Here is a 25,326-nt window from a genome sequence, read left to right as displayed (position 1 = left end):
TATGACACAAAGATTTCACAAATTAATTGAGCATAGGTGGATTTTCATTCTTACTCCATTGCTTTCCTAAACTTCTGCTCACCTTCAAGTAAAAATACTTGAGGCTGCCAGAAGTTCTATGTGTGATTTTTTTTGGTTACACTTCCTTCCTTTAACTAGAGTGCTAATAACTTAATTAAAACTTAATTTTAAAACACTACAGGCAAGCACTCTGCAACTCTAATTTTCCAATCCAATCATATAAACCAAATACTACGGGTGGGTTTGGCTAATTGAAAGGAAAAAAAAAAAAAAAACACCCCACAGTAGGCTCTAATTTCCCATGGATCAGACACTGTGTTGAAATGTAGGAGTGAAGAGTAGATGCAGTGATTGTGCAGCTTCTGGCCAAGTTCCCTGTTCTAGCCCCATTGTTCTACCGAATGTGCTGATCACAGCAAATCTGGGGAAAGTTTGGCAGCAGCCATCAGTAGTAGTAAGTGCGTCACAATAGTTTGTCCACAGCAAAGTGCCTCTTCAGTTCTCTCTACTACCAACTCCACCCCCTTATGCCCCCCCCCTTCTCTTTCCTCTTCTAACTCAATGCTAACTCAACAAGTCTTCAACTCCTATCCTCCTGCAAGAAAGAAAGCCTCCCTTACACGGGCTGACGAAGAACCCTTAAAACACTCTGCTCCCTTCAAGTATCAGGCACACGCGTAAGTACACAAAGGGAAAAATACATATACAAAAACAGTAATCAGCGTCAGGGAGCCTCTCTGTGGGCATGCTCCCTACGGCGCATAAAAAGACCCAGCTCCACATACTCCAGCTGCAATCCAGGTAGCACCTTATTCAATCTCACCTCGGGAAGACACTCAGGCGAAATAATTACTATTACACTATCTATTATTGTTTTCTTTTTAATATAAATTATCTTAGGGAAAGTGTGGGATGAACAAAACGCCCCGCCCCGCCCGACACCTTTGCTCCTCAGGACGGCCCGGGGAATGAGCGCGGCTAGTCCCGGGGTCTCCCCCCCCACCCCGGCCGGCCTGCGGCTCCCCCAGAACTGAGCGCCCCGAAACTTACGCTCAGGGCTCTCGCTTCATCCCCGGAGAAACAAAACAAGTTCCCAACTTGACACTCTCACACGCCGGAGCCGAGGGCCCGCACTCCGAGCCCGGCTCGGTGTCTCCGCCTCCACAACAACAGCCGCCGCCGCCGCCGCCGCCGCCGCCTCCTCCCGCAGCAGCCGCCGCCGCCGCCGCCAGGGAACATCCTCCGCCTCCGCCTCCTCCCCCCACGCACTCCACAGCCAGACTGTAGAGAACCGCTGACCTCCCCCTGGCCGCCGGGCTCGCGGCGCCCGCGATTCCCATTGGCCCAAGCGTGGTCGCTCGGTCGAGCCTCAGCCAATCCGGGGCGGGGATGGGCGGCCCTTCGGCGGGTCAGCCTGCCAGGAGGCAAGGCGATTGTTGACAAACTTGCCTTCCGAGTGGCACTCCGGCCGGAGAGCGTCGGCGGCGGCGAGGACTGCAGCGAACTGCTAGCGCGCGTCGTCCTCCTCCCCTCCCCTCCGCTCCCTTCCCCCCACCACCCTCGCCACACAGACAAACACCCGAAGCCTCCTCGGGTCACGTGCGGCTCCGGGCTGCGGCGCGGCGTTCAGACCCGAGGCTCGCGCCCCTCACGCTTCGCCCTCCGCTGCGGAAGAGAAAACGGGCATCTCGGGGTGGAGGGAGGCCAACGGCGTCGTCCGGGCCTATGTCACTAGCAGACAAAGAGGGAGCCGCGCCGACTCTGGAGAGCACGACCCTCGGCCAACAACATAAACCACACCCCAAAACACCGAATCTCTCCCTGGCGTGCAGCAGCCAGCCTTCAAACTAACCATCCCCCCACCCTACACACACACACACACACACACACACACACACACTCGCTCTCCAATCTTGCATACCCCCCCCACTCCTCACCTCCGACCGCAGCAGCCCAGAAATCAACAAGCCCGCGACTTCCCCTCCCCCAGCCTCCGATAACAAGTCTCCCCCAGCTCCTCCCGCCCCCGTAACAAAACAGACAGCTCGGTCATCCGACAGACTGACTAAAGCCCAAAGATCTGGAGGCCTAACTCGCACGACCCCCACACTTCACCGACTCCCGCATTAAATCATCCTCGTCTCCGCCCAACGCACGCAGTTTAGGGGACCCAGCCAAAAGCGTCGATCACCCCCAATTTATCCAAAACACTACCTGTTCTCAACTGAGAAACAGCCCAAGGTGACAATCACACGCGACAGGTAATGGAAAAGGTTCAGGGCACCTCACGTGGCGGGTGCCAGTACATGCACTCACTCGGGAGGGACATAGGCATTCAGAGGTCGAAGCGAGGGATAGAGGAACCCTCTAACTCGAAGCTGAGGAAGTGACAAGCGTGGACCACCTCCGGCTAAGTTGTATCCCAAAGGATTCTTTCCCAGCCTAGAAACATTGTTTTTTCTAGTCACTCCCAGTCTACTCGGCTCGCTGCAGCGCAGGTCCGCGCCTCCCCAGACGCAGTTAAAGAGCTAGGTCGGTGTCTGAGACTCCAGCTAAGCACTGCTTCCCGCGACCTTCGGATTCAGTGAGGTTGGGCGGGAACTGACCTGTTCAATCCCCCATGCCTGCAACTTTAGGCGCAAGGACTAGCTCACCTCCTGACCCTGGTCAGAGACCCTGGTCTAAGCAACCAAAAAAAAAAAAAAAAAGTGTGAGAGCTACCCCGTAGCAAGCGGCAACACGGTGCTCCTAGTCCACCGACCTCCTCAAAAATAAAGGGGTCTGAGTGTCCAGTGCTGCCCAGCATCAATCCCTCAAAGGATCGGGCTGCGGACACCGTCTTCATCAGGCAGGGGCGCGACCCGAGAAAAACGGGAAGGAAGACTCCAGACCTCGGAGCAGCGGGTTTGGAATATCTACAGGGCAGGAAAGAAGCGGAGACGGTGGAGTGCAGCCCGGCTGGCCTGAGCAAGGGTTATTGCTGGCATCTCTCCTTAAACCTCGGCCTAAGAGCAAGAGCGCTGTCACTCACGTCACTTCAAAGCCGCTGCACAGTTCCTCAAACCCTCCGGAGCGTTGCCTACACACAGCCGGAGCAGAAAACCCTAAGCCACAAGGTGAACTACCTAGATCCTAGTGGGTCGATCAAAACCTCCACCGGGCCCTGCGCCAAAAAAAAAAAACCAAAACAAAACCCAAGAAGAGGGGCCTCTACATCCCCTTGCTCTCGGAAAAGTGCCCAGACTGACCGACCACCTCCCCCATCCGCTACTTAATTGTCCTGCATGTCCTCAAAGAAACACAGAACCAACATCAATGTAAAGTCTCCGGTTCTCGGCCATATCTACCATGTCTTGACTACCCCTCAGGATGCACGCATTTTCGAAGTCCAAATCCCTCAACTTTGGTAAACTTCGGCAACAACTCAAGGGCGCAAGAGGAATCTCACCGACGAGCACCCCCTCTACCCCTACCCCCAGTTCCGGGACAGTAAAGATTCTCCTTGGCTGGCACGTGGACGCCAGCGCGGGAAGGCTGAAAGAGTGGGGAGCGACTTTCGCACATTAGGGTCTGTTGCCCCCCGGGGACGCAGAGCGCGCCCTCTTTCCCCCTCTAAGCGAGGGAAACATGAAGAGGCCCTCCAGGGTCTCCTGATCCCCTTGTGTTTTCTCAGTGGCCAACTGTTGTAGGCTTACCTTACGCTTCTCTGTCCGAGAGTCAGAGTCAGACATTGGGGGCGAGCGGGCAGGGGAAAGGAAGGAGGTGGAGAGCGATCAGAGGGCTGGCGGTCGCTCTGGTTGAGGGCTCCGTGGAGTGGCGAAGATGGCAGTGGCCAAGGCTGCGCAGCCCCAGCGGTAGCGGCGGCGGCGGCGGCGATGCTGCGCCTGCGGCGGCGGCTGCGGTGGCTGCTGCTGCTGTACTGGCTGCGGCGGAGGCGGCGCAGAGGCTGCTGCACTGCTGGGAACAGTCAGCTCCTAAAAGAGCAGGACACCAGGCAGCAGCGAGCTATGAAGTGAAACCTGCGCAGCGCAGCAGCTGAGCCCAGGCTGGGCGCCCCAGAACTGGCCATCCAATCACCGCGGGGTCCGCCCCCTAGTAGCCCCGCCCCGCAGCGGCTGACCTCGCCCCCTCGGAGCCCGGAGCAGGCAAGTCCCGACAGGTAAAGGCGAGGGTGGGGGCAGGGTGAACCCCACCCGGTCCCTTCTCCTCGGGTCGTCCCTCCTCCGAAGCACAGACGCGTTCCATTCCTGTTTGTGAGGCGGCTAAGTGGAGGTCCGGTGCCCAGCGGGCGGAGCAAGCCTGGTCACGGGTTCTCTGTGTTTACTAGAGTGATTCAGACTGCTCCGGCGGAGATGTTTCCCCCTCCCCACTAAAGCTGCTCTTCCTTTCTAGCAAATGCACGCGAAGCCGCCAGGGGCGGGGACAGGGGGCGCTCTAGGACTGGGCCACGTTCTGCCCGGAGCCGGCTGCGAGGAGAGGGCAGCGGCTCCGAGGCCTTGGGTCCCCTGGCCCGCCAGCTTCTCGGATTTCCCAAGCCGTTCTCCTAGACGCTTTAGGCGAGTCGTTTTGCACCTCGCCCCTGGGCACGCCTGCCCCGCAGAGAGCGCAGAGTTTCGGAAATAAAGGGAGGGGGAAAGGGAAGTTACCACCGGCCGCTGGTGAGGGGCCGTGCTGGGGGCTCAGCAGGGCTATCCACTCTGTCGGGAGTTTGTATCGCTGATGCAAACCAATACGTGTCTCCGGAGAATCCCAGACGCCCCCCAGAATTTCCCCTAAACGGTCCATTCTCGGAATATGAACGCCATTAATTGGGAGTGAAGAACAAGGCAGAAAGGAAAGAAGCAGGAAGGTTTTCTGCCAGAGGAGGTAGAAAACCTGAATGAGGGTTGATCGAAGAAAAGTGAATGGATGGAGGAAAAACATGAAAAGAAAAAGTTTACAACTGAAATCTTTAAAGAAAGTTTTGGAGACATCATAAAAAATTGCTGCTTTTCCCTATGTTCTGCATCGGGACTGAGAAGTCCTGCTTCTCACAATTTAAAGGCTTAAGTCTGTGGAGAGCTCTCCAGCTTTCAGATTTCCTGCTTTGTGTTTGCCGGACTCAAGCAGAGTGGGTTCAGGGATCCGGGGCCCTTTTTGGCCAAAGGCATCTAGTATAGTGTGTGTCAATGTTTTGTCATGAGCCGGAGGAGTTGTTAGGGTTTGTTTTGAGAGAGAGGGGAAAAGAAAGAACGCAGCTTATTATTTATGCGGGTTGAGGCTGCAAAGAGAGCATTTTGGCCAGACCCTCCTCCTCCTCTTCTCCTCCTCCTTCCTTCTCCGCTTCTTCTCCCTCCCCACCCCAACCGCCCGCCCAGCTTACCCAGGATGAGATCATCTGACTAGAGGCTGCGCTTCCACCACCTGTTCTGCCCGCGCGATTCAAGCCACGTCTCCCTCCCTCCCTCCCTTTGCGTCTTAACAAAGGGCATCTAGATAAGGGGGAGGATAACGGAAAAAGCAAAGAGTCATTACCTAAATCAAGCCAGGGTGGGTTGGGGGAAGGAAGAGATAGGGAGGGAGAGAAGGAAGGAGAAGTCTAAGAATGATACTGCTAATTTTAAGGTAAGATACCTTCCAAAATCTGAGAAAGGTGTACATGTGAAAGAATAGTGAAGTCTTTCCGGGTTTCAAAGTCCAATTTTAAAAAACTTTTTTTTTTAACTATGTAGACTATAACGTCATCATGACACAGCAAAATAAAAGTATATATATATATATATATATATATATATATATATATATATAGTAAATTTGGCAAAAAAAAATGTAAAGGAGAGAAAAGATGCCAGAAGAAAATTAAGATTCAGAATTTTTAAAGGATTTCGCTGCTGTAGGAAATAGAGTAGTAAATGAGTTCAGAGACAAAAACAAAACATTCATTGTAAAGATTCATCTCAACGCTCCCACACATCTCTGACAAAGCCACTGGAGCCTTTACAAATACTCCTGCCCACAGATTAACAGTGATTTGGAAAAGTGGCCAAGGATAAGACTGAATGGATGGATATGCCTCCCCACTCCAATGAAGTCTTCGTAGTCAGGGAAGAAAAAAGTTAATTGGGCAATTCTCTGTTGAGAGACTGACACAGAGAGAAGAGAGATGGAGATAAGGGGGAAAGAAGAAAAAAAAAAAGAAAAATGAGAAAAAGAAAAAAATAAGTTTGAATCTAAAAAGACCAAAAATATTTAAATTAGCTTTTGTATCTAGCAAACTATTTCATGTATAGAGATCTTTAATTGAGATAGGTACATGGAAAACAAGAAGGCGGGGTGAGGTAAAGAAAAAACAAATCTTAAAAAAAATTTTTTTAAGCAATACTAGGGTTTTTGTACTCTCCTTTTAGAAGGGGAATATGTAAAACCGCTCCATTTGCACAGTGGTTAGGTTGTAAAGAAAAAACATCACGCATTTCATTAGAAGTGGGTGTCAGAAAACCGGAAAGCTTTCTGCAGAGGAATTGTCAGAAATGAACCAGGTGCACTCGGGGATCAGGCAGCTTGTGGATGAAAGACAGTGAATAGTGACAAAGAAATGGGGGTGGGGAAGAAAGAAAAAGATTTCGCAAAAATACAAAGATTTTTTTACAAAGAAATATCCTTGTTCGACTTGCTTCCCCAAATCCCACTGTTCAAACATAATCATTTATACTTTTTAATTTGGGGTAATTCAAATGCGTATTCCACGGTGATTTGGAAGTAATCAAAGGAAGAACTAAAACTTTGGTAACATCGCATTTATTATTGTTACTGTTAAAGTGATGGTTGCGAAAATAACTGCAATAACTCTTGTAGAACTACAGTCCGAAACAAAGCTTTTCCTGTGCGTCTCCTCCGAGGTGACGACAAAGCCCGAAGTCCTGTCCTTTCTTCCATCCCAGTCCCTTTTATGTTTGCTGGAATTCCAGGGCTTACTAGCCCAATTGGACTAATTTCTGACTGTGAAGGTTTCTTCCCTGGAAACTTTTTCTTTTTTTGGCTCCTCGGGTGAGAAAAATAAAAAAGCACTAGTTTCTTTTTTTCTTGATTCCGGAACCTGGAAAGTCAAAATGATTTTACTCAGACAAGCTCTTTTTACTCCCGTTTTGTTTAGTTGTTGAGGGTATGGGAGACAAGTATAGGAGGAGGATATTTTGTCCGTGAAGTATAAAATCACAATCCTCATGCTAGAATTGCGAGTGCAAAAATTCTTGTGTTTTAGGATCCCAACTCAGTTCCGAAAATCTTAAGATTAAATAATAAAGCCGACCTTTATTCTCTGCTTTAACTTCTAAAGAAACAAAGAACACCGTCTTCTTTGTTTTTATTTCTTTATTAAACTTTCTACGTTATTTTTTTTAACTCGACAGCTTAAAAACATATAGTAAAAATGATTTAAAATGTGTTTCTAAAATACCGCTTCCTCCCTCCCCCAACCTTTACAGAAGTTGTTTGCATTAGTTGGTAAATAGTTCTGAGGACCAGTTTAGTTTTTCCCGGGCTCCTCTAGACCATTTGCTTTGAGATCTCTGAGTAAAATTCCAAAAGGTATTATCAGTCAGTCATCTCCGGGGCATTTCCTTTAAGAAGCTAAGTGGGTCTGACTCACTGAAACAGCTAAGCACCTAAGCTAGCTGAGGCACTGGCTGGGAAGGGAAAGGAGTTAGGTGGGTTTGTTTACATTTTGCCTGCTTTCCCGGAATCCCTCAGAATCTGATTTAGGAATCCCATCCATAGAGATATATCTCTTTAGATATAAATCTGCAAAAACCAGAAATGACAGTTTATCGATCGGCTTTGTACCATCCCTCAGTAGTGTGCGAGATTGAGTGGCCAGGACAGCAAAGGTGAGCTCTCCAGCAGAGACAAGACCTGAAGTCCTTTCCAATTCAGCACTTTCTACCCCCACCTCATCCGAACTCATTCCTCTCATTCCCTTAGGACTCCAGTCCAGCCAGACCCATCAGCAATCAGACTCGTGTTTCTTGCCTGTCTTGGCCTCCCTGATCCCGTTGATAGACAACTATAGTGAAAGACTCGTGGCCACATTGCTTTCATTGCCTGGCCCCAGTTTGTGCCCTTTCTTTATCAGCAGGGGCCAAGTGATCAAGCATGGACCTAAACGGGATTGTTTTCGTGGCACGCATCAAGGGTGAGCTTCCTGATTCTGTGAAATGAACCACCGTGGAGACTGCAAACAACACCGAAAACGACACGTTTATAACTTGGCCCCAAATTTGAGCCGCTGGTGTCCCATTCCTTCCTTGGACGACTTTGGCTGCTCTTGAGGCTGGGGTGAAGGGTAAAACGCCCAGGATGCTCGGGAATTGGGAATGCCAGCAATCGGCGCGTGGATAGAGCTGTGAGGAATGTTAAAGGCTGAAATCACCTTCAGTGCATCCTCCTTCACCGAGTCACATAAATTCAGCAGCTGCAAGACAAGACAGTGAGAAGTCAAGCTTTGGTGCTGCTTTGCTATGGTGCAGGGTATCTTTTCCCCTCCTCATCCCATCTCCCTCAGGGATCAGTCTATCTTCCTGTCTCCATCTCTCCCTTTTATCCTTTTCTCCTCCCTACTTTTCTCTGCAAGGTTTTGGCATCAAACACACAATGATGCATGTATAGCTTACCTAAAATCTTCTCTCTCTCAGACCTTGCCCCAAGACAGATCCTAGGATCATGAAAAAGTATTCAATTTATTCCTTCTCCATTCTTAGAAACTGGTCCCTAAATCTAGGAACTATTAAGAGTTTCCCTAAATTCACTCTAGGTGTCACTTCTCTGGTATAATCTCTCCCTACCCATAAGTAAAATAAATAAATAAAAGTGACTGAATGAGGGGAAAATCAATCCTGGGGAATCGACAAAATCCCAGTCACCTGCCTGCATTCACAAAGAATGCCCCTGATTTATGGAATTAACTACCTTGGTTTGTTGTAGCTTTCAAAGTTTTGTAATGCCAACATAGTCTAAAAGGGAGCTAGGTTGTATGTAAACACACAATATGTAACATCTATCAGGTCAGAAATACCTCTGAAAGTTGGAAACATAGAAGAAAAACAAACAAAACCCAGGTTTCCTGGTAACATATCCCAAAAATGGTCTGTAGGCTGCTGCTGGTAATTTTCTTTGGAGGTAAGGCAATAAACCAAAAGTAGCTCCTAATTTAGGTATAATTTCATAAATATATATACATGTCTATATAGATATGTATATTTACATATGTATATATTTTAAGACTTGATGTTTTCTCAATGGAGACCTGTATAACCAATGGAGGCATCTGTTTTTCTATACTTTAGCAAAAAAAAGGAGAAATGAACTTCCTGCCTTTCCCAATCTTCACTCTCATTTCTAAAAGGTTCTCTAATTACTTTTCCTTAATTCCACTTCTTAAAGAAAATCTAGAGAAAGCCTCATTTTTTCCTTCCCACAGCTTTAAAAATCATGATTTATACAAATGCAAGCCTTACACTCTCATGTGGTAGGACTCTTAAAACTTGAACTGATGATGTGAAGACCACAATTTCCTTTAAAACATGATATGGCCAGAATACCATTTCTGTTTTGCTCAAGCAAACAGAAAAAAATGCAAAGAAGGAATGAAGAAAAAAAGTCATTTCAATACATACTGGTAAATAGAATCTCTCAAGAAAGTTTATCTTCCCAATTTGCTGTTTCATATGTGTATTTTTCAATGAACACTAAATAGTGCAGTTTGTGGTAAAGAATCAGATCAGTACTGAAATCCTTTTGATCATTTTGGGGATGTGTTCAAAGTTCAACTTTCTATGAGTCACTTTCATTTGCTGAGAGTTCCATGTTAGTAAATAACATTGCTGACTAATCACTGGTTATTGTAATTATAAAATGTACCTAATAAAAACCTAAAAGACAACAGGAAAAGGATTTCAGAACTAGAGATCACTTAGCCCACCATTTTATAAATTAGGATGCTGAGACTCAGAAAAGTTTAAAATCCTCCTAATAAAGATTTCATATTTATATTTTGTCTTTTTCTCCCCAGCCCTAGGCACAGTGCCTGGCATATAGTAAGTTTTTAATAAATGCTTGCTGATTGACAGAGACAATATCCCTATATAGATATATTCAAAATAGGCCCTAGTGACAGGATATCAGGAAAAGCTTTATGTGGAAGGAATGTTTAGGCTCAACTTTGAAAGAAACTAGGGATTTTAAGAGGCAGAGGTGTATGCATTCAAGTTATAGCAAATATTCTGGAACTAATATCCAAATATTCATTGATACAGAAGCACTGGCTTATACTTGTTCTCTCAGGGTTCTAGAAGACCCTGGGAGAATGGAAATAATGGTAATCTGGAACTGTAAGTCATAAGCTCCATCAGTTATCTACTGAATAACAATTTACATCATTTAAGCAGACTTAATTTGCTTTTTGAGAGGAATATTTATTAAATTGGTAAGAAGATTTGTTATAGAATATTCCCCAAACATCTATATTACATTTTTCAATAAGTACATAAGAATCCAGGAGAATATGAGCACAAGTTTTAAACGTATAATGTGGTAAGAGATAACTGAACTTCTGGTTGCTAGAAGTCCTCATGAGGATCTCACCAAGTTATCCTTAGTCATGGTATAGCTTTCTTCTGGTATCCTTATAGAGTCCTGAAGATGCCTTTCTTCCATGGATCTAATTTTTTCTCATCTGCAGATGCAGCAACTATTATCGTTGTTCTGGGGATGATGCTAAAAGGTCAATGATAAGTTTAAATCCTCCAACATTTTAAAGTTAATAAGGTCTTCTTGTAATTAAGGAAGGGAAAAGAGACAGTTCTTATTTTTTCTTCTTTTCCCAAGTAAATATCTCTTGGTCTCCAATAAAATTGTCTTCTAGGCAGCCAAACACCTGAATGCTCTTTTCTGAAATAACTTTTCACATATAAGCCACAAGATATGAAACTTCCTATCTTCAAATAATCCTAATATATCCTATGTAGTAGCCCTTCATTTTATTTAAAATGTTCCTTCTTTCCAAACTGATCAAAGCCTTGTTTCTTGGTCAATTGACTAAAAAGAAGTGGTCTCATCTGACAAAAATACCATCTTGTTAGTTACTTTATATTTGGTGATGTAAGTGATTGTTTCATTTAAGAAGTTCAGGCAGAATTATTGATCTGGGTCATGGGACCCCATTCTTACCTATTGGGCATGAGCATGATATGGGTTTGGGGGTAGAGGGACAAAGAAGATCCAGTGTAAGCCACTATAATCGTATAGAAGTAGGAGATATGGGGTGCCTTGTTTAAAAATGAGAAACAGTAAAAATTTGGTAACCCATAGTGTTGATTGTCACATTTTGTCAAAGTTACTGGCAAAGCTAATATTAGGACTCAGGTTTCAAGATTCTTAATAAAAATATTCACGTTTATAACCCCACACTTCAAAGATACCTTATTTCATAGATATATTTCTGTATTCCCTTCATAATTTTTTTGCTCCTTCATAGTATAGTAGAGTTACACAGCATTTTGAAAATTTACAAAATGCTTTATATAAATTAATCTTATTTAAATCTCATAGCAACACAGTGAGGCAAATAACAAAGTATTACTATGTCCATTTTATTGACGATGAAATTGAAGTTCAGGAGGTTACATGACTTTTCAAAGGCTAACCTCTGAACTTCTGAGTATAAATGCCAACAACCACACCATACTTGAGTCTCTTTAGTCCTCAACTTCCTAATATCATAATCACACTTGCAATTAAAAAATCATTAAGAAGAAAATAATTTGCTTTGTCCCATAAAATCTAATTAACTTTATAAATAATATATCACATTGAGGGGCCAACTTATTTTCTCCTGTTTATGTTTCTCATTGACCATACAATGATGGATATTAGTTTCAAGGATTAAGAACCATGAGTTTGGAGTTATTGTTCTGCTTAGTCAAAATTACCCATATAGTTAATGGCTGTAATTAAAACAAAAAATCAGACATCACTTCTTGTTCTACCAACTGCTGCTCTAAATCCAACTTTATCACTTGTCTATCTCATACCTTTATTTCTGTAAAAATATGGTTGGTGCTAATTACCAGTAATTAGCTATCATTCTGCATAACTGCATTATAAGGATGTACAGGTGTTTATATCTATTTTCAGATATCTATGATATTATTGATATAGCTAGACTTCAATTAGTGTGAAAAATGAAACCCCTAAAGAGGTCCCATGTATTTGAATCTGCAATATTCAAAATTATAATTATGTAATATAGGGTAATTGGTTCCAGCCCAGTGGAAACATGCAGTGTGAATATGAATAATGTGACTACTTCAGGGGAATTCGCTGTTTGAACTAGTTGGAACCAAACTGTAAAGTTAACCTACAAAAATTACTCTCAGAAAATTATAGTTATTTCTATGATACCCTAAGAGCTCTAAAATATTAAAACACTTTAATCAGATTTCATACCATAACCATCTCTATAAACACAGGCATATTTATAAACTTAATTTTAAATCTTAATTAAATTTGTGGCCCATGAGTCACTCAGCTGACTCATCACTTAAAATCATAATATATTTAACCAAAATAAGTTGGTAAAAAGTTGCAAAAAATTGCCACTCTAAACTCAACCTATGTATGTCCCTGAACAAGTCACTTTTATATTCAATTACAGTCTTCTCATCTGTAAAAAGAGGATATTAGATTATATAATTACTGAGTTCCTTTATAGTTTCAATATTTTGTGACTCTTATGTAATATTTTCTTTTAAATAAATAGGGAAATTAAACTATCAATTTATGACAATAACAAAGATATGATAATTGATGTTAAGTAAATTTAATATTAATGGTACAAAAGATAACTGTTTTGAAGAAAGAAAATACATTGAGTGTTCAACTAATGACGCATAAATTATCTACTTTGTGGATTAGCAAGACAAAATTGTAATGCTAGCAGAACTTTTTTTTGTCCAAAGTTCAATTATAGAATTGAAGATTTTTAGAGCTAGAAAGGACTTAAAAAATTATCTAGTACAACTTAATTTTTGTAGATGAAGAGATGAGGAAACTGAGGCCTAACGGAATCAAATGAGCAGTTCCAGGTCTTGGCATTAATTAGTAATAAGACCAGGATACAGTTTTCTTGATTCTTAGTTCACTATTCTTTCTATCTCATTGGGTTCTACTATTAATTGATGTGTATAGAAGTGAAAGTTAATTTTATTATGTCTAAATCCAAAATAATTTGTTTCCCTCTGCAATTATTTGCTATTTAATTATGTGTGTTTTTATTATTTATCTATGGTAAAATGATAAAAGACTGATTTTTATTTGATTTTTCATCTTCAGTACCTAGTACAATGCTTTACACATAGTAATTAATACTTATCAAATGAAATTAAATGTAATTTTGTTGCCCCTACCAATTACATAATTCACACTAAAACAATATAAAAATAATTTTGAGGTTATTCCACATTGAATTACCACTATTAGTATGGAATAATCCAAATTGAACTTAAAAACAAAATAAAACACTCAAGATGGTAAAATAATTAGAGAAGACATCTGTAGGCACTCTAGAAGCAGCTGCTGAAGAACAGTATTAAAATTCAAAATATTTTAATATCATGTATGTGTGTGTGTGTGTGTGTGTGTGTGTGTGTGTGTGTGTATAGTTTCTGGTTTATATTGCAACAAAGGTTTCCATCAGAAAAACGAAACATAAATTTAGCTGATAGTCATGGTGAGGGAAACATTTTGAGATGAAACCAACTGATGTCATCCCTCTCTTTACCAACCTATAGTATCTTTATTGCAAATTAGATGTTGTGGGAGTGAATGATTTTATTCAGGTAAGCCCTCTACAACCCAAGTTATATTTAAAGTTAAAGCCTAGAAACAACAAAGCATATATATTCAACCCACGGTATTATAGAGCTGCCCTGAGGCTTGAAAGACCTTCTTGCTCCACCTCCTTTACAAAGCATAAGGGGAGAGTGAGAAACCTTGTCTTACTACTTGGAAGCCTTACTGGGATAGCATGGGTTGGTTTTTGTATGCTGATTTTACTGTTCTTCAAACTGAAATACAGCCCAATGTTACTTCAACATATTAAAATTGACTTTTTCTTCAATCATTTCAACTACCTCCTGATTCCTTTTGTTGTTAAGTTGTTTATTTTTGTCCAATTCTTTGTGATCCCCATTTGTGGTTTTCTTGGCAAAGATAATGAAGTTTAGCTATTTCCTTTCCCAACTCATATTGCAGATAAGGAAACTGAGGCAAACTCAATTAAGTGACTTGCCCAGGGTTATCTAGCTAATCAGTATCTGACCATGGATTTAAATTTAGGATGATGATTCTTCCTAACTCTAGGCCTGGCACGCCATCTACTCTATCTTTCCTGGGCTCTAAATTTAAACTACTTGAAACCCAGAAATTGGCAGATTTACTTGGTCATCCAATGACATTTGTGCCTTCTGATTCAGTTAAGGATCTGTATTCAAACTTCCTAAAGGTTTTATAAGATTTGAACTCTTTGTTATATTAAAACCTCAACTACTATGAGTACATTCTGTGATCATATCAATTGAGTTGGGTAGGGAGATTATATCCTCCTTCCCTTACATCACCTTAGCAACTATATGATGGGTGGTTTTAGAGAGAAAAAAGGTTCTTATTTTTCCCTTTGACCCTTACTGTATGATTACAAAAATAATTTAATCTCATTGAACCTCTGACAAATCTCTAAAACCTTAAGTTATAATCAAATTGGCCTTCTGGGTGGAGGGAATTCCTATTCCTAACACAAATAAGTTAAAATCATCTTTTCTATAAGTTAATTCTCAAAACACAAAGCAAATAATCCTCTTAAGATTCACTATGCACTTGTCTCACAAATAAAATGGAATATTATGGCACACATATTACTCATCATGCATAATTAATAACTTTGTTTTCAATAGGAAATTATCTTATGTTAAGATTTTTGTTTGATTTTATCACGGTAACCCTGTTAGGCCTAGATTTTCTTCATAGACTGAATAGAATATTGAATAATTTTCCTTAGGATATCCTTGCAAGTTTCTAGAAAATGTATATTCAGAAAAAACCAAGTATAAAGAAAATAACGTAAGTATGGAGAAGAGATATGAATATCTCTTATGATATTCAGTGTTCTTTTAAAATTTGCCAGCAATATGATAAAGAAGAAAAGCAGTTATTTTGTAAATAATTTATTTCAAACTGCCAAATAAGATGAAAACAAGAAAAAGATGTGTTATTTTATAGCTAATAATGATTAACTATGTGATACTTTGTAAAATGGAATTAAATACCAAACTTAGAATCATAAAGCCTTTTACATCACTGAACTATTTTCTGCTCAGGACTAAAAGGAATGTGGATGAACTGGAAGGGGTCCCGCAAATAAGAGGGACAATTTGTAACAAGATCAAGGAAGAAGTAAGCTTATCTGATTTTGTCAAGATAATGCTGAGGTTTTTACTCAGCTTTAATATTGAGGTCAAAATATAAAAATATAAAAAAATAAAGTGTTATATATGTAAGTTTTGACAAATTTGCTTTTCATTTCTTGCATGTATGAATGAATCAAAAAAGGCACTAATAAAAATAATACTTTATGTAGTCCTTTTTTAATTAAAAAAGGTTCTGAAATGATGAGCTTATTTGAAGCTCACAATAGAATAAAATAGGTAATTCAAGATGTTGATCAGTCTTTTTTAGTTATGCTAAATTCTTCATGACCACATTTGGGGTTTTGCTGACAAAGATACCAGAGTGTCATTTCCTTCTCCAGCTCATTTTATAGATGAAAAAACTGAGGCACACCAGGTTAAGTGACTTGCCCAGGATCACACAGCTAGTAAGTGTCTGAGACCAAATTTGAACTTGTCCAGGGTCACACAGCTGATAAGAGTCTGAAGCCAGATTTGAACTCAGGAAGATGAGTCTTCCTGATTCTAGACTCACATTCTATCTGCTGTTCCACTCAGCTGCCCATGAAGTAGGTGGTTATTGTTACTGTTGTTTGTCCTTCATTCTCAAAGATGATCTAACATCATAGAGGTGATGCCATGGCATGTAAGAGAATGGGATTGAAATGGGGAAGGGCTGTACAAAATTATGAGCCTCATTTTCTGCTCTGGAGCCATCTGAGTCTAACAGCAAGATATAGATGCAGTAGTAGATAGACCTTGGCCTTTTTAAGCTAAGATCTTTCCCAGATTTCAGTTTGACTGAGGCAACATTCATACAGTGATTAAGGCTAGGTAAGAAATGAGGCATAGAATAACATCTTTTAACTAGTCAAAAAAAAAAAATCAATTTGGGAAGGGAAGACCAGAGTTACTGGCCAAAAAAGAAACAATTTCTATTTACATTCACTCTGAACCAATCAGAGCTCAAATAATAACCTTGGTCTGGAACCTACTGGTCAATCAATAAGAGACAGAGTGATTTGGGTTTAAGACATGGTCCAAGTCCATAAACTCCAAGATTATCTAGTGAGGTTTCAGTGATCAAAATTTACTTTCCTTTGGGCAGAGCACTGGAAGGTATAAATACATTAACAGAGGAGAGAAGTGAGGTTTAGGTTACAAGGTCTCACAGTTGGTAAAAGAGCTGAAACATGAAATTTAGCTTTTTGTACTCTTATTTCCAGTATTCTATTGATCTGTCCCGTCATATCTATGTATGTATGCATGCATATAGATATATTATTATATTATACATATATACATATAATTTTACACATTCTAAATATGCACATGCACATTGGAAAGAATTAATGCAAATCATAGAATCTTTGAGTAAGTGGAAATCTTAGAGATCAGTCTAATTCTTTGCTTTTACAGAATTAAAAAAAAAAAAAAAAAAAAAGCAAAGTGACTGATCTACTTAGAATAGGCACTGGGGCCATAACTAGTTTTTTCAACTCAGAGGGGGGAGAATTGATAGTAGCAGAGATGATAGTGATGGGGAGCACAGAGGACAATTCTTTGGGGAAACTGGAGGGTGATGACATAGAGATTATTCCAATAATAGGATAGGTCATGGCACTAGGATGAGAGTGAACTCCCCATTGCTTATCTCCTCTCTGGAGAAATGGTCAAGAAGAGAGGCCTCTAAGAGTAAGAGGCTAGCTGAAGGAAAGGGGTCAGAGTCATGCTATCTGCAGAGGACTCTGAAGTATGGAGTGGAAGTGAGACTTCAGAATGAGGGTCAAACATTTTTTTTTAAAAACGTAATAATAATAGTTATCATTTATATATCATTTCAGAGAGCTAGGTTGCACAGTAGAGAGAGCACCAGGCCTGGAGTCAGGAAGACTTATCTTCCTCAGTTCAAATCTGGTCTTAGACATTTATTAGTTGTGTGACCCTGGACATGTGTCTTAACCTTGTTTTCTTTAGTTTTCTCATCTGAGAAGGAAATGGCAAACCATCCCAGTATCTTTGCCAAGAAAACCTTAAATAGGATCATGAAGAGTCATACATTACTGAAAGCAACTGAACAACAAGACTATTTTAAGGTTTGTAAAGCATTTTTTTGGTAATTAAAAAAAATTTAAACATAAATCCTAAATGAGAAAAGAAAAGAAAAGAAAAAAAACAATGCAACAACATTGCCATATACATAGCATACCATAAGAGAAGATTCAATATAAAACAACATATTTCCATTTCAAGAAAATCTACATAATAAATGCTATACATTATTTTCAGAACTTTCCATCTTTTCATTGCTTCCTTGTTGGTTTTCTTTTGTTCTCTGTTGTGCAACTTTAACTTTTCCCCTCTTTCCCCCAACACCCTTAAGAAGGCTACAATTATGCATAAATATATATGTGTGTGTGTGTGTGTGTGTGTGTGTATATATACATACATATACATAGATATCCACAAACATACACATATATGCACATATATACTCATATACATATATGTAAGACTGTATTATGCTTATTTCCTCCTATCATCTATTTTTCTGAAGATAGATAGTATCTTCCTTCATAAGTTCAAGTCTTTCCATGTTTTTCTAATCAACCAGCTCATCATTTCTTACACTACAGCAATATTTGAATCTAATACCTCATCTTATCTGAAAGATTGTCTAATAAAGTTTTTTCTCCATTTTTCTATTCCTTTTATTCTTGACCACATAGATTATTTTAATTTAAAATAATCAAAATTATAATTTTTGTACTTCAACAGTGTTCTCACCTTATAATATAGTTTGAAGTCTGATACTGCTGAACCTATTACCTTTATATCTTTTCCCCCTGGTTTCTTGGAAGTTCCTGAACTTCAAACGAACATAATTATTTTTATTTAATTTATTTATTATAGTTATATTATTTTTCTAAGTGATTTTATAGTAATTTAATTAGAATAACATTGAATAGACTAGGTAAAAAATGTCATTTTTAAAAATTATATTGACTTTACCTACCCATGATCAATAAATATTACTTCAGTTATTTAGATCTGTTTATTTTTATAAAAAGTGTTTTATGTTCATGCATTTCTTGTGTCTTCTTTGGCAGGTATACATTCAGGCATTTAATACTGTCTAGGTATTTTAAATGTTCTAAAACAATATTGAATAATATTGTTGACATATAGTGTGGTTTCTCTGTTTTTCACTTTTGATTAAATCTGTTTTAACTTTAACTTTGATATCATGATTACTATTATCCTTGTTTTTTTGCATATTAAATTATATTCTTGCCTTTATCTTATGTTTGTGTGTACATCTCACGTTTATGTTTCCTGAAAATAACATGTTATTAAATTCAAATTTTTAATCTGCTATCCATTTCTATTTTATGGGTAAATTTGTCCCATTCACATTCTAAACTACAATTACTTGCTATATATGTCCTCCTTTCTATTTTTCCTCTCTTTTCTTCCCATCTTATTTAGCCTTTTTCTCCTCTCATTTTAGCTTTTCTTCTACCTGATAACCTTCCCCTTTAATTCTTTAACTTACCCATCCCTCTAATAATCCCCCCTTATCTTCTCCTCCTACCCTATACCCTTGCCCTCTTATGTCTTTCTAAATTTAGAAGACATTTATGCCTCAGAAGTACATGTTCTCTCTTTAACCCATTCCCAATGAGAGAGTAAGGTTCCGATCCTCCCTACCTACCTTCTCCTAGCTTCGTTTGTATAAATATTTCCCTTTTATATCATTTGTATAAAATAATTACTCCTTTTCATCTTTCTCTACAGTTTCTTTTTAAGAATCATCCAATCACACTCAGCTCAGCCCATGCCTTTCTTTCAAACTACCCAAATAATGATGACAACAATCATAAGAATGCTGCTAATAATTTCACATATACAAAGCTAACAATTTGACTTTGAGCCTCTTATCTTTAATGTTTATCTTGTATTTCTCCTAGATGTTATATATCAAAATTTCCCTTAAATTCTGAAAAACTTGTAAGTCTTTGAGTATGTTAAATCTCTCTTTTCATTTAGAATAATACCCAACTTTTCTGAGTAAGGTACCTTTGATTATAACTCCAGATCTTTTGCTCCATGGACACAACGCACTTTATAAATATTTTCTCATTTTATCCTCACAATAACCCTGAGAGTTTGGTGCTATTATTAACTCTATTTTACAAATGAGGAAACTGAGGCTGAGGTAAAAGTAAATGACTTGCTTAGGGTCAGTAAGTTAGATCTGAACTTAAGTCTTATTAACTCCAGATTCAAAATTATATCCAGTGTGCCATCCAGCTATCTCTCTATATTTTTATTTTTTGTCTTTTTATTATTTTTAAATTCTGAACTTAAAGCCAAATAAAATGGACATTTCCACACATAAAGTATAGCCTCCTCCTGTTTTAAATATATAATAAATTCAATATGTAACTTTCAAAACTGTCCTACTTTTCCTATTTTTCCACAGCCCATGAAGAAACTTTTTTACATATATATATATCATTGTAATCATGGGTTAAAAGATATATATGTGTGTATAATAATACATACACACATATATACATTTATATATGTATACACACATATGAATATATATATTTATATACAAACATACACATACAAACACATTTTACTTCAAGAAATTTTTATTGTGGGAGTTATACAATGTTATTTGGTTAAACAAAATTCTACCTACCCAGAGAATTTTCAAATAGAATCCTATGGAGTTAAATATTAGTTATATATGCAACTAATTAGGTAATATGTAGATTAGCTCTAACCAACTTTTGCCTTTTGGTTTTCTAGATTCCTGCCTTGTGGTCATTTCATTATATAATAACAATAACTGATATTTATTAGGTTACAAAGTATTTTACTTACATTTATTTTTATCCTTATAACATCCATGTGGGGATAGGGACTGTAGATATCATTCTCATTTTGTAAACTCACAGAGAATTTAAATAATTTTTCATAGTCAGACAGCCAAGTTAGATGTGAACAAAGATCTTTTTTGGCACCTTTGGCTATTATACAATTAGGATAGGAAAGAAGGTTAAACAAATACATTGTTTGTATTATTGTTGGCTTTAATTAAAGTTTGATGAAAGAGAAAGTCCATTGAATCAAAGAACTGAATTCTATGAACTGAGAGGTCAACTTGGAGGTCCAGCCTTCCATCTACCACTAGAGTCCTCTCTACCATCATATAACCTGCACTCAAATAGCTAGCTAGTGACAAGGAAAGAAACTGATTATTCCATGAAGCAGTCCATTTCACTTTTGAATAGTGTTGAGTCTTAGAGGTTCTTACTTAAAAGTAGTTGAAGTCTATTATGCCTGACCATGAGGTTAAGGCTAAAATAAGAAAAGAGGATTATCTGTGAATGTGAGTTATGTGTGTTCTGCCTCTGCTTCAATTCAGCTCAAGTGCCTCCTTTTCCATGAAGACTTTCTTGATCCCCCAGCTGCTGGTGCCCTCCCTCCTCAAAATACCTTCTTTTACATATATTTCTTGTCCTTACACACACACACACACACACACACACACACACACACAGTTGTCTTATTAAATTACTAAAATTTTAAACTTTTTTTTTGAGGGGGGGAATAATCAGGGTTAAGTGACTTGTCCAAGATCACACAGTAAATATCTCAGGTCCTCCTGACCCTAGAGTCAGTGTTTTATTCACTATGCCTTTAGCTGTACCAGCTCTAAAACTTTGGAAGTACCCTACATTTATGTATGTGTTATGTCTCTCTCTGTATATAGACAGCTATATATATACACATATATACACATATATTCATAATATTTTATATATAATTGATAACATAATATATACATGCATATTCATACATGGATAACATATCTTCAATTGATTGACATTTATAAAACACTTTCTAGGTGTCAAGCTCTATATTAAGCATTGAAGATATAAGGCAAAAATGAAACAGCTTCCACATTCAAGGGTAAAACATTCTAACCAGACACACATACATATATGTAAGATATGGATATGGAGATATATCCCTCGCATACATATGTACACATTCACATATAGTACATGTGTATATGTATACATACATACATGTATATAAAACTTGTGCATATGTATCACATACATATGCATCCATCATACACGGTCAGGTTAGAAAAGGAAAATAAACAAATCAATCACATTTAACAAGTCAATACAATATAATAATTATATATGTGCATATATGTTATATGTGTCTGTAATAGTATATATGTGTTATATATGTGTGTATACATAATTATATAGTGTATATTATGTGTGTATCTATATGCATATATATATATATATATATATATATATATATATATATTATTTGAGTGTGGTCTCTGGTTACAATGTAATCCGGTTAAGGGTAGGGACTGTTACACTGAACTGTTATATAACTGAAATGTTATATCTTTGTATATTAAGTATTAAGATACAGTACATAGTATTGGTACATAGTATTAATAAACAGTTAAGTGGGTGTGAGCACATATAATATGTGTACACATGGGGGGATTGAATATGTATACATATTTGTGTGCGAGTATGCATATATCTATCAGGTTGAGTTTTATTCCATCAAATTCTCTTCTGATCCACTGTTGGTGTTACTCTGGGATAAGCTGTTCTCAACAGCAACACACATGTGGGATTTGGATGGCTTTCCTGGTAAATTTAATGGGCTTGAAGGGAGAATCAGGTAATAAAGAACTAGAATACCTTATGTCAGGGCCAAACTCATATATATATATATATATATATACAAGCAAATTACAGGCCTATATTTTTTCTTCTCACTTTCAAATCTCAATTGTCCCTTAATACTGTATAAGTCAATAATACTTAACCTTTTTTGGCAGGAATTTGCCTGTGGTGTAATATAAGTGAGCTCCCTCGCTTACTACAAAAACTTTTTTTTTGCCTGTCCTGGAACTTCTTGAAGGCAGGTACCTGTAAAGAGGGAATGACTAGCATATCCTCCAATTCTGACATGGGTAGGCACACTGCAATATAAGCATCTAGAGAACAAATCCCAAGTGGGGGCCTGTGAAGTCCGGTTACTCCCTAGAGGCTTCAGAATCAACTGGAGTCAGGATAAGCAAAAGTCCTTGGTCTTTAGGGGGAGAAGTGAAGGGGATGGACAAAACTGCCACAAGCTCTCCACCAACCTCTCTTCTCCTCATCCTCCTCCAAAGTGACTCTGCTTGCCTCACTCCACCCCCAATCCCTCCTAAGATTATCTATATACACCAAAAGATCAAGCCAGCACAGAATAGTGAGAAGGGCCATTTTTTCCAAGCATATGCTAATAGAGTTATTGTCCAATAGGTAATTAGCCTTAAGTTCTCGGTTGTCTGTTTCCAGTGCACCTATTCAGAGTTTCAGCCCTTTATAGGGGCCAAACAATAGCATGGAGATCTTCCCATATAATATCTTTTCTACCTTATAAAGTTATTTATGAGATAAGCACTGTTAAATGGTGAATCTCAGTATAAATTTAAGTATTACTGTTTTTGTTACTACATCTTGGTTTAACCCACGGGGTTTGTGGAGAGGACTATAGAGCATCAGGAAATCCTTGAATTTATTAGGTCATCTCTATCCTAATAACTATTTACAAAGTCAGTCAACAAACATTTATTAATCACCTAGTCTTTGCCAGATACTCTACTAGGGATACAAAAACAAAAAAAAAAAAATGAAACAATTTCTACTCTCAAAGAACTGTCATTTTATTAAGGGAAACAGCATATGAATTTACAAATAAGTAAAATATACACACAAAATAAATACAAGGTCCAACCTGATAGGGGAAGGAATCAAGCAAGCTTTTATCCAGGAGGTAATGCTCCAGTGGAGGTGGGAAGGAAGCTGGGTATTCTAAGAGGTGAAGATGAAAGTAAAGAGAAAATTGGAATTTTGTCAAGGAGTTTTAATAGTTTAATAGAAGTAAGAGTTCATGATGAATAGCATCCATTTTCTCAGTTTCACATAAGGTAGAAACTTCTGCTGTGAGTGAAAGAAGAGAAGTTGTAAGGGAAGTTTGATGATAGAAGAGAAAATTAGAAACAACTACTATGGGAATGCAATAATTTTTTTTAATCCCTTTTTAACAATGTTGATTCCTATCTGCTCTGCCATTTGTAGTCTTACAGAGTCACCTCTTCTTTTTTTTTCAAACTAATATAGATGCCCATTTGTTCTGCCATTTGTAGTCTTCAAGAATCAACTCGGGAAGTAGGAAGTTAAATGAGTTAGAATCATATAGCCAGTATATGTTAGAGATAGGACTTGAAGTTCAGACTTCAGTTGCAACAGATCCCTAAGATTTTGTCCAATCTCATCAACATCCCTAAAAACGGTCTCTCAGCTTCTGCTTGATGTCCAGTGCATCCCATCTTGTTTTTGTTGTTTTAGTCCTGTCGAATGCTGTGCGACCACATTTGGGATTTTTTTGGCAAAAATACAGCAGTGGTTTGCATTTCCTCCCTTAACTCATTTTACAGATGAGGAAATTTAGGCAAATGAGATTATATTATTTGTCCAGATTCGTAGCTAATAAGTGTCTGAGGTCAGGCTTGAACTCAGGAAGAGGAGTATTCCTATTCCAGGCTTACAACTCTATCCACTGCACTACTTAGCTGTCCCTATTATATTTTTATATAGCTCTTATCAAAAAAGGAAGTTTTTCATGACTTCAAGCCAAAACCTGATATTTTATAATCTTTATCTTGCCTTTTCCCCTTTTTTTCTAGTTAAGTTCTCTTGGGGCCAAAGAAAACTAGTCTAGATACTATTTCCTCACACAATCTTCAAATACTTAAAAACAGCTGTCACACTTTTTTTTCTCCCTCCCCCCAAATCTTCCCTCTTCTAGTTCCTCCAATCAATCATCTTATGACATGATCTCCAATTCCTTGCCATCTTGGTCATACTATTTGATTATGTTGACATTATTACTAGAATGTAGTTCAGTCTAAAGCTGCATTCCCATATCACACTGTTGAGTGTACAGGTCACTAATACTCCCTCTTCCTGTCAAAAAAGTTGACTGACTGGAATGAGGCATGCTTAAGCACTTACTATATGCAAAGATAGATGGCATAGTGAATAAGTGAAGAATTTGGAGTCTAGAAGACTTGAGTTTGAATAAGCTCTTGTCTATTTGTATCCTCAGTGTTTTGCACCATTATAATAGTTAGCATCTGTATAGAGCTTTAAAGTTTGCAAAGAGCTTTACATATGTTAACTCACTGATCTTTATAACAAACTGTGAAATAAAAGGTATTATTTTCCCAAAGAGACTGAGGCAGACAAATTAAGTGACTTTTCCAGAATCACACAGCTAGTAAGAGTGTGAAGGAGAATTCAAACTCCCTCATCTAGTTCAAATATATATACTTTATATCACTACTATGGTATGCCACTTGGTGGTAACTTACTTGGCTGTGGTAACCTATTTTGTTTTATTTTGTAAATCTAATCATGCAAAGACAGCAATAGTGTGGTTTAAAAAAAAAAATTGTGCAGAAGATGCTCCAAAATGCTATCATAAACTTTAACTTTAATACTGTGTTATCTAAATGTGAGATCCTTATCCAGATACCAATGATTGGATGCAATATTAGAAGACACCAATGGTATCAATCTTGATACTCTTGAAGTAAGTTAAATCAAATAAACAGTAGGAAGTTACAGCTAAAAGGAAGAATGGCTCACAGATTTTCTTCAGAGAACCAGTGCTCATTATAATTATTTGCAAAAAGACTACAATAGAAATATTT

At 38.8% G+C, this 25,326-nt stretch overlaps 2 protein-coding genes and 1 long non-coding RNA gene across 5 annotated transcripts in view; 1 reads left to right on the top strand and 2 right to left on the bottom strand.

Annotated features, from left to right (window-relative positions):
• BCL2L11 (BCL2 like 11) overlaps positions 1–3,945 on the bottom strand; it is a 45,716-nt gene extending 41,771 nt beyond the window's left edge. The window contains 1 exon segment of the mRNA XM_031950989.1: positions 3,717–3,945. The gene's annotated coding sequence lies outside the window, so the exon portion shown is untranslated.
• Positions 563–9,775, top strand: LOC116421438. The gene is made up of 2 exons (XR_004231797.1): positions 563–698; positions 8,132–9,775. It is a non-coding gene; the product is annotated as an uncharacterized LOC116421438 (long non-coding RNA).
• Positions 8,258–25,326, bottom strand: part of ACOXL (acyl-CoA oxidase like) — a 495,343-nt gene continuing 478,274 nt past the window's right edge. For all 3 annotated transcript variants that reach the window (XM_031950986.1, XM_031950985.1, XM_031950987.1), the window contains one exon: positions 8,258–8,470. In XM_031950986.1, the coding sequence (XP_031806846.1) occupies positions 8,258–8,470 (213 nt within the window). The remainder of the gene's footprint in view (positions 8,471–25,326) is intronic.

The sequence above is a fragment of the Sarcophilus harrisii genome, chromosome 2, assembly GCF_902635505.1.
Source record: "Sarcophilus harrisii chromosome 2, mSarHar1.11, whole genome shotgun sequence".
NCBI classification, from domain to species: Eukaryota; Metazoa; Chordata; class Mammalia; order Dasyuromorphia; family Dasyuridae; genus Sarcophilus; species Sarcophilus harrisii.
This window is presented reverse-complemented; position numbering and strand designations above follow the sequence as displayed.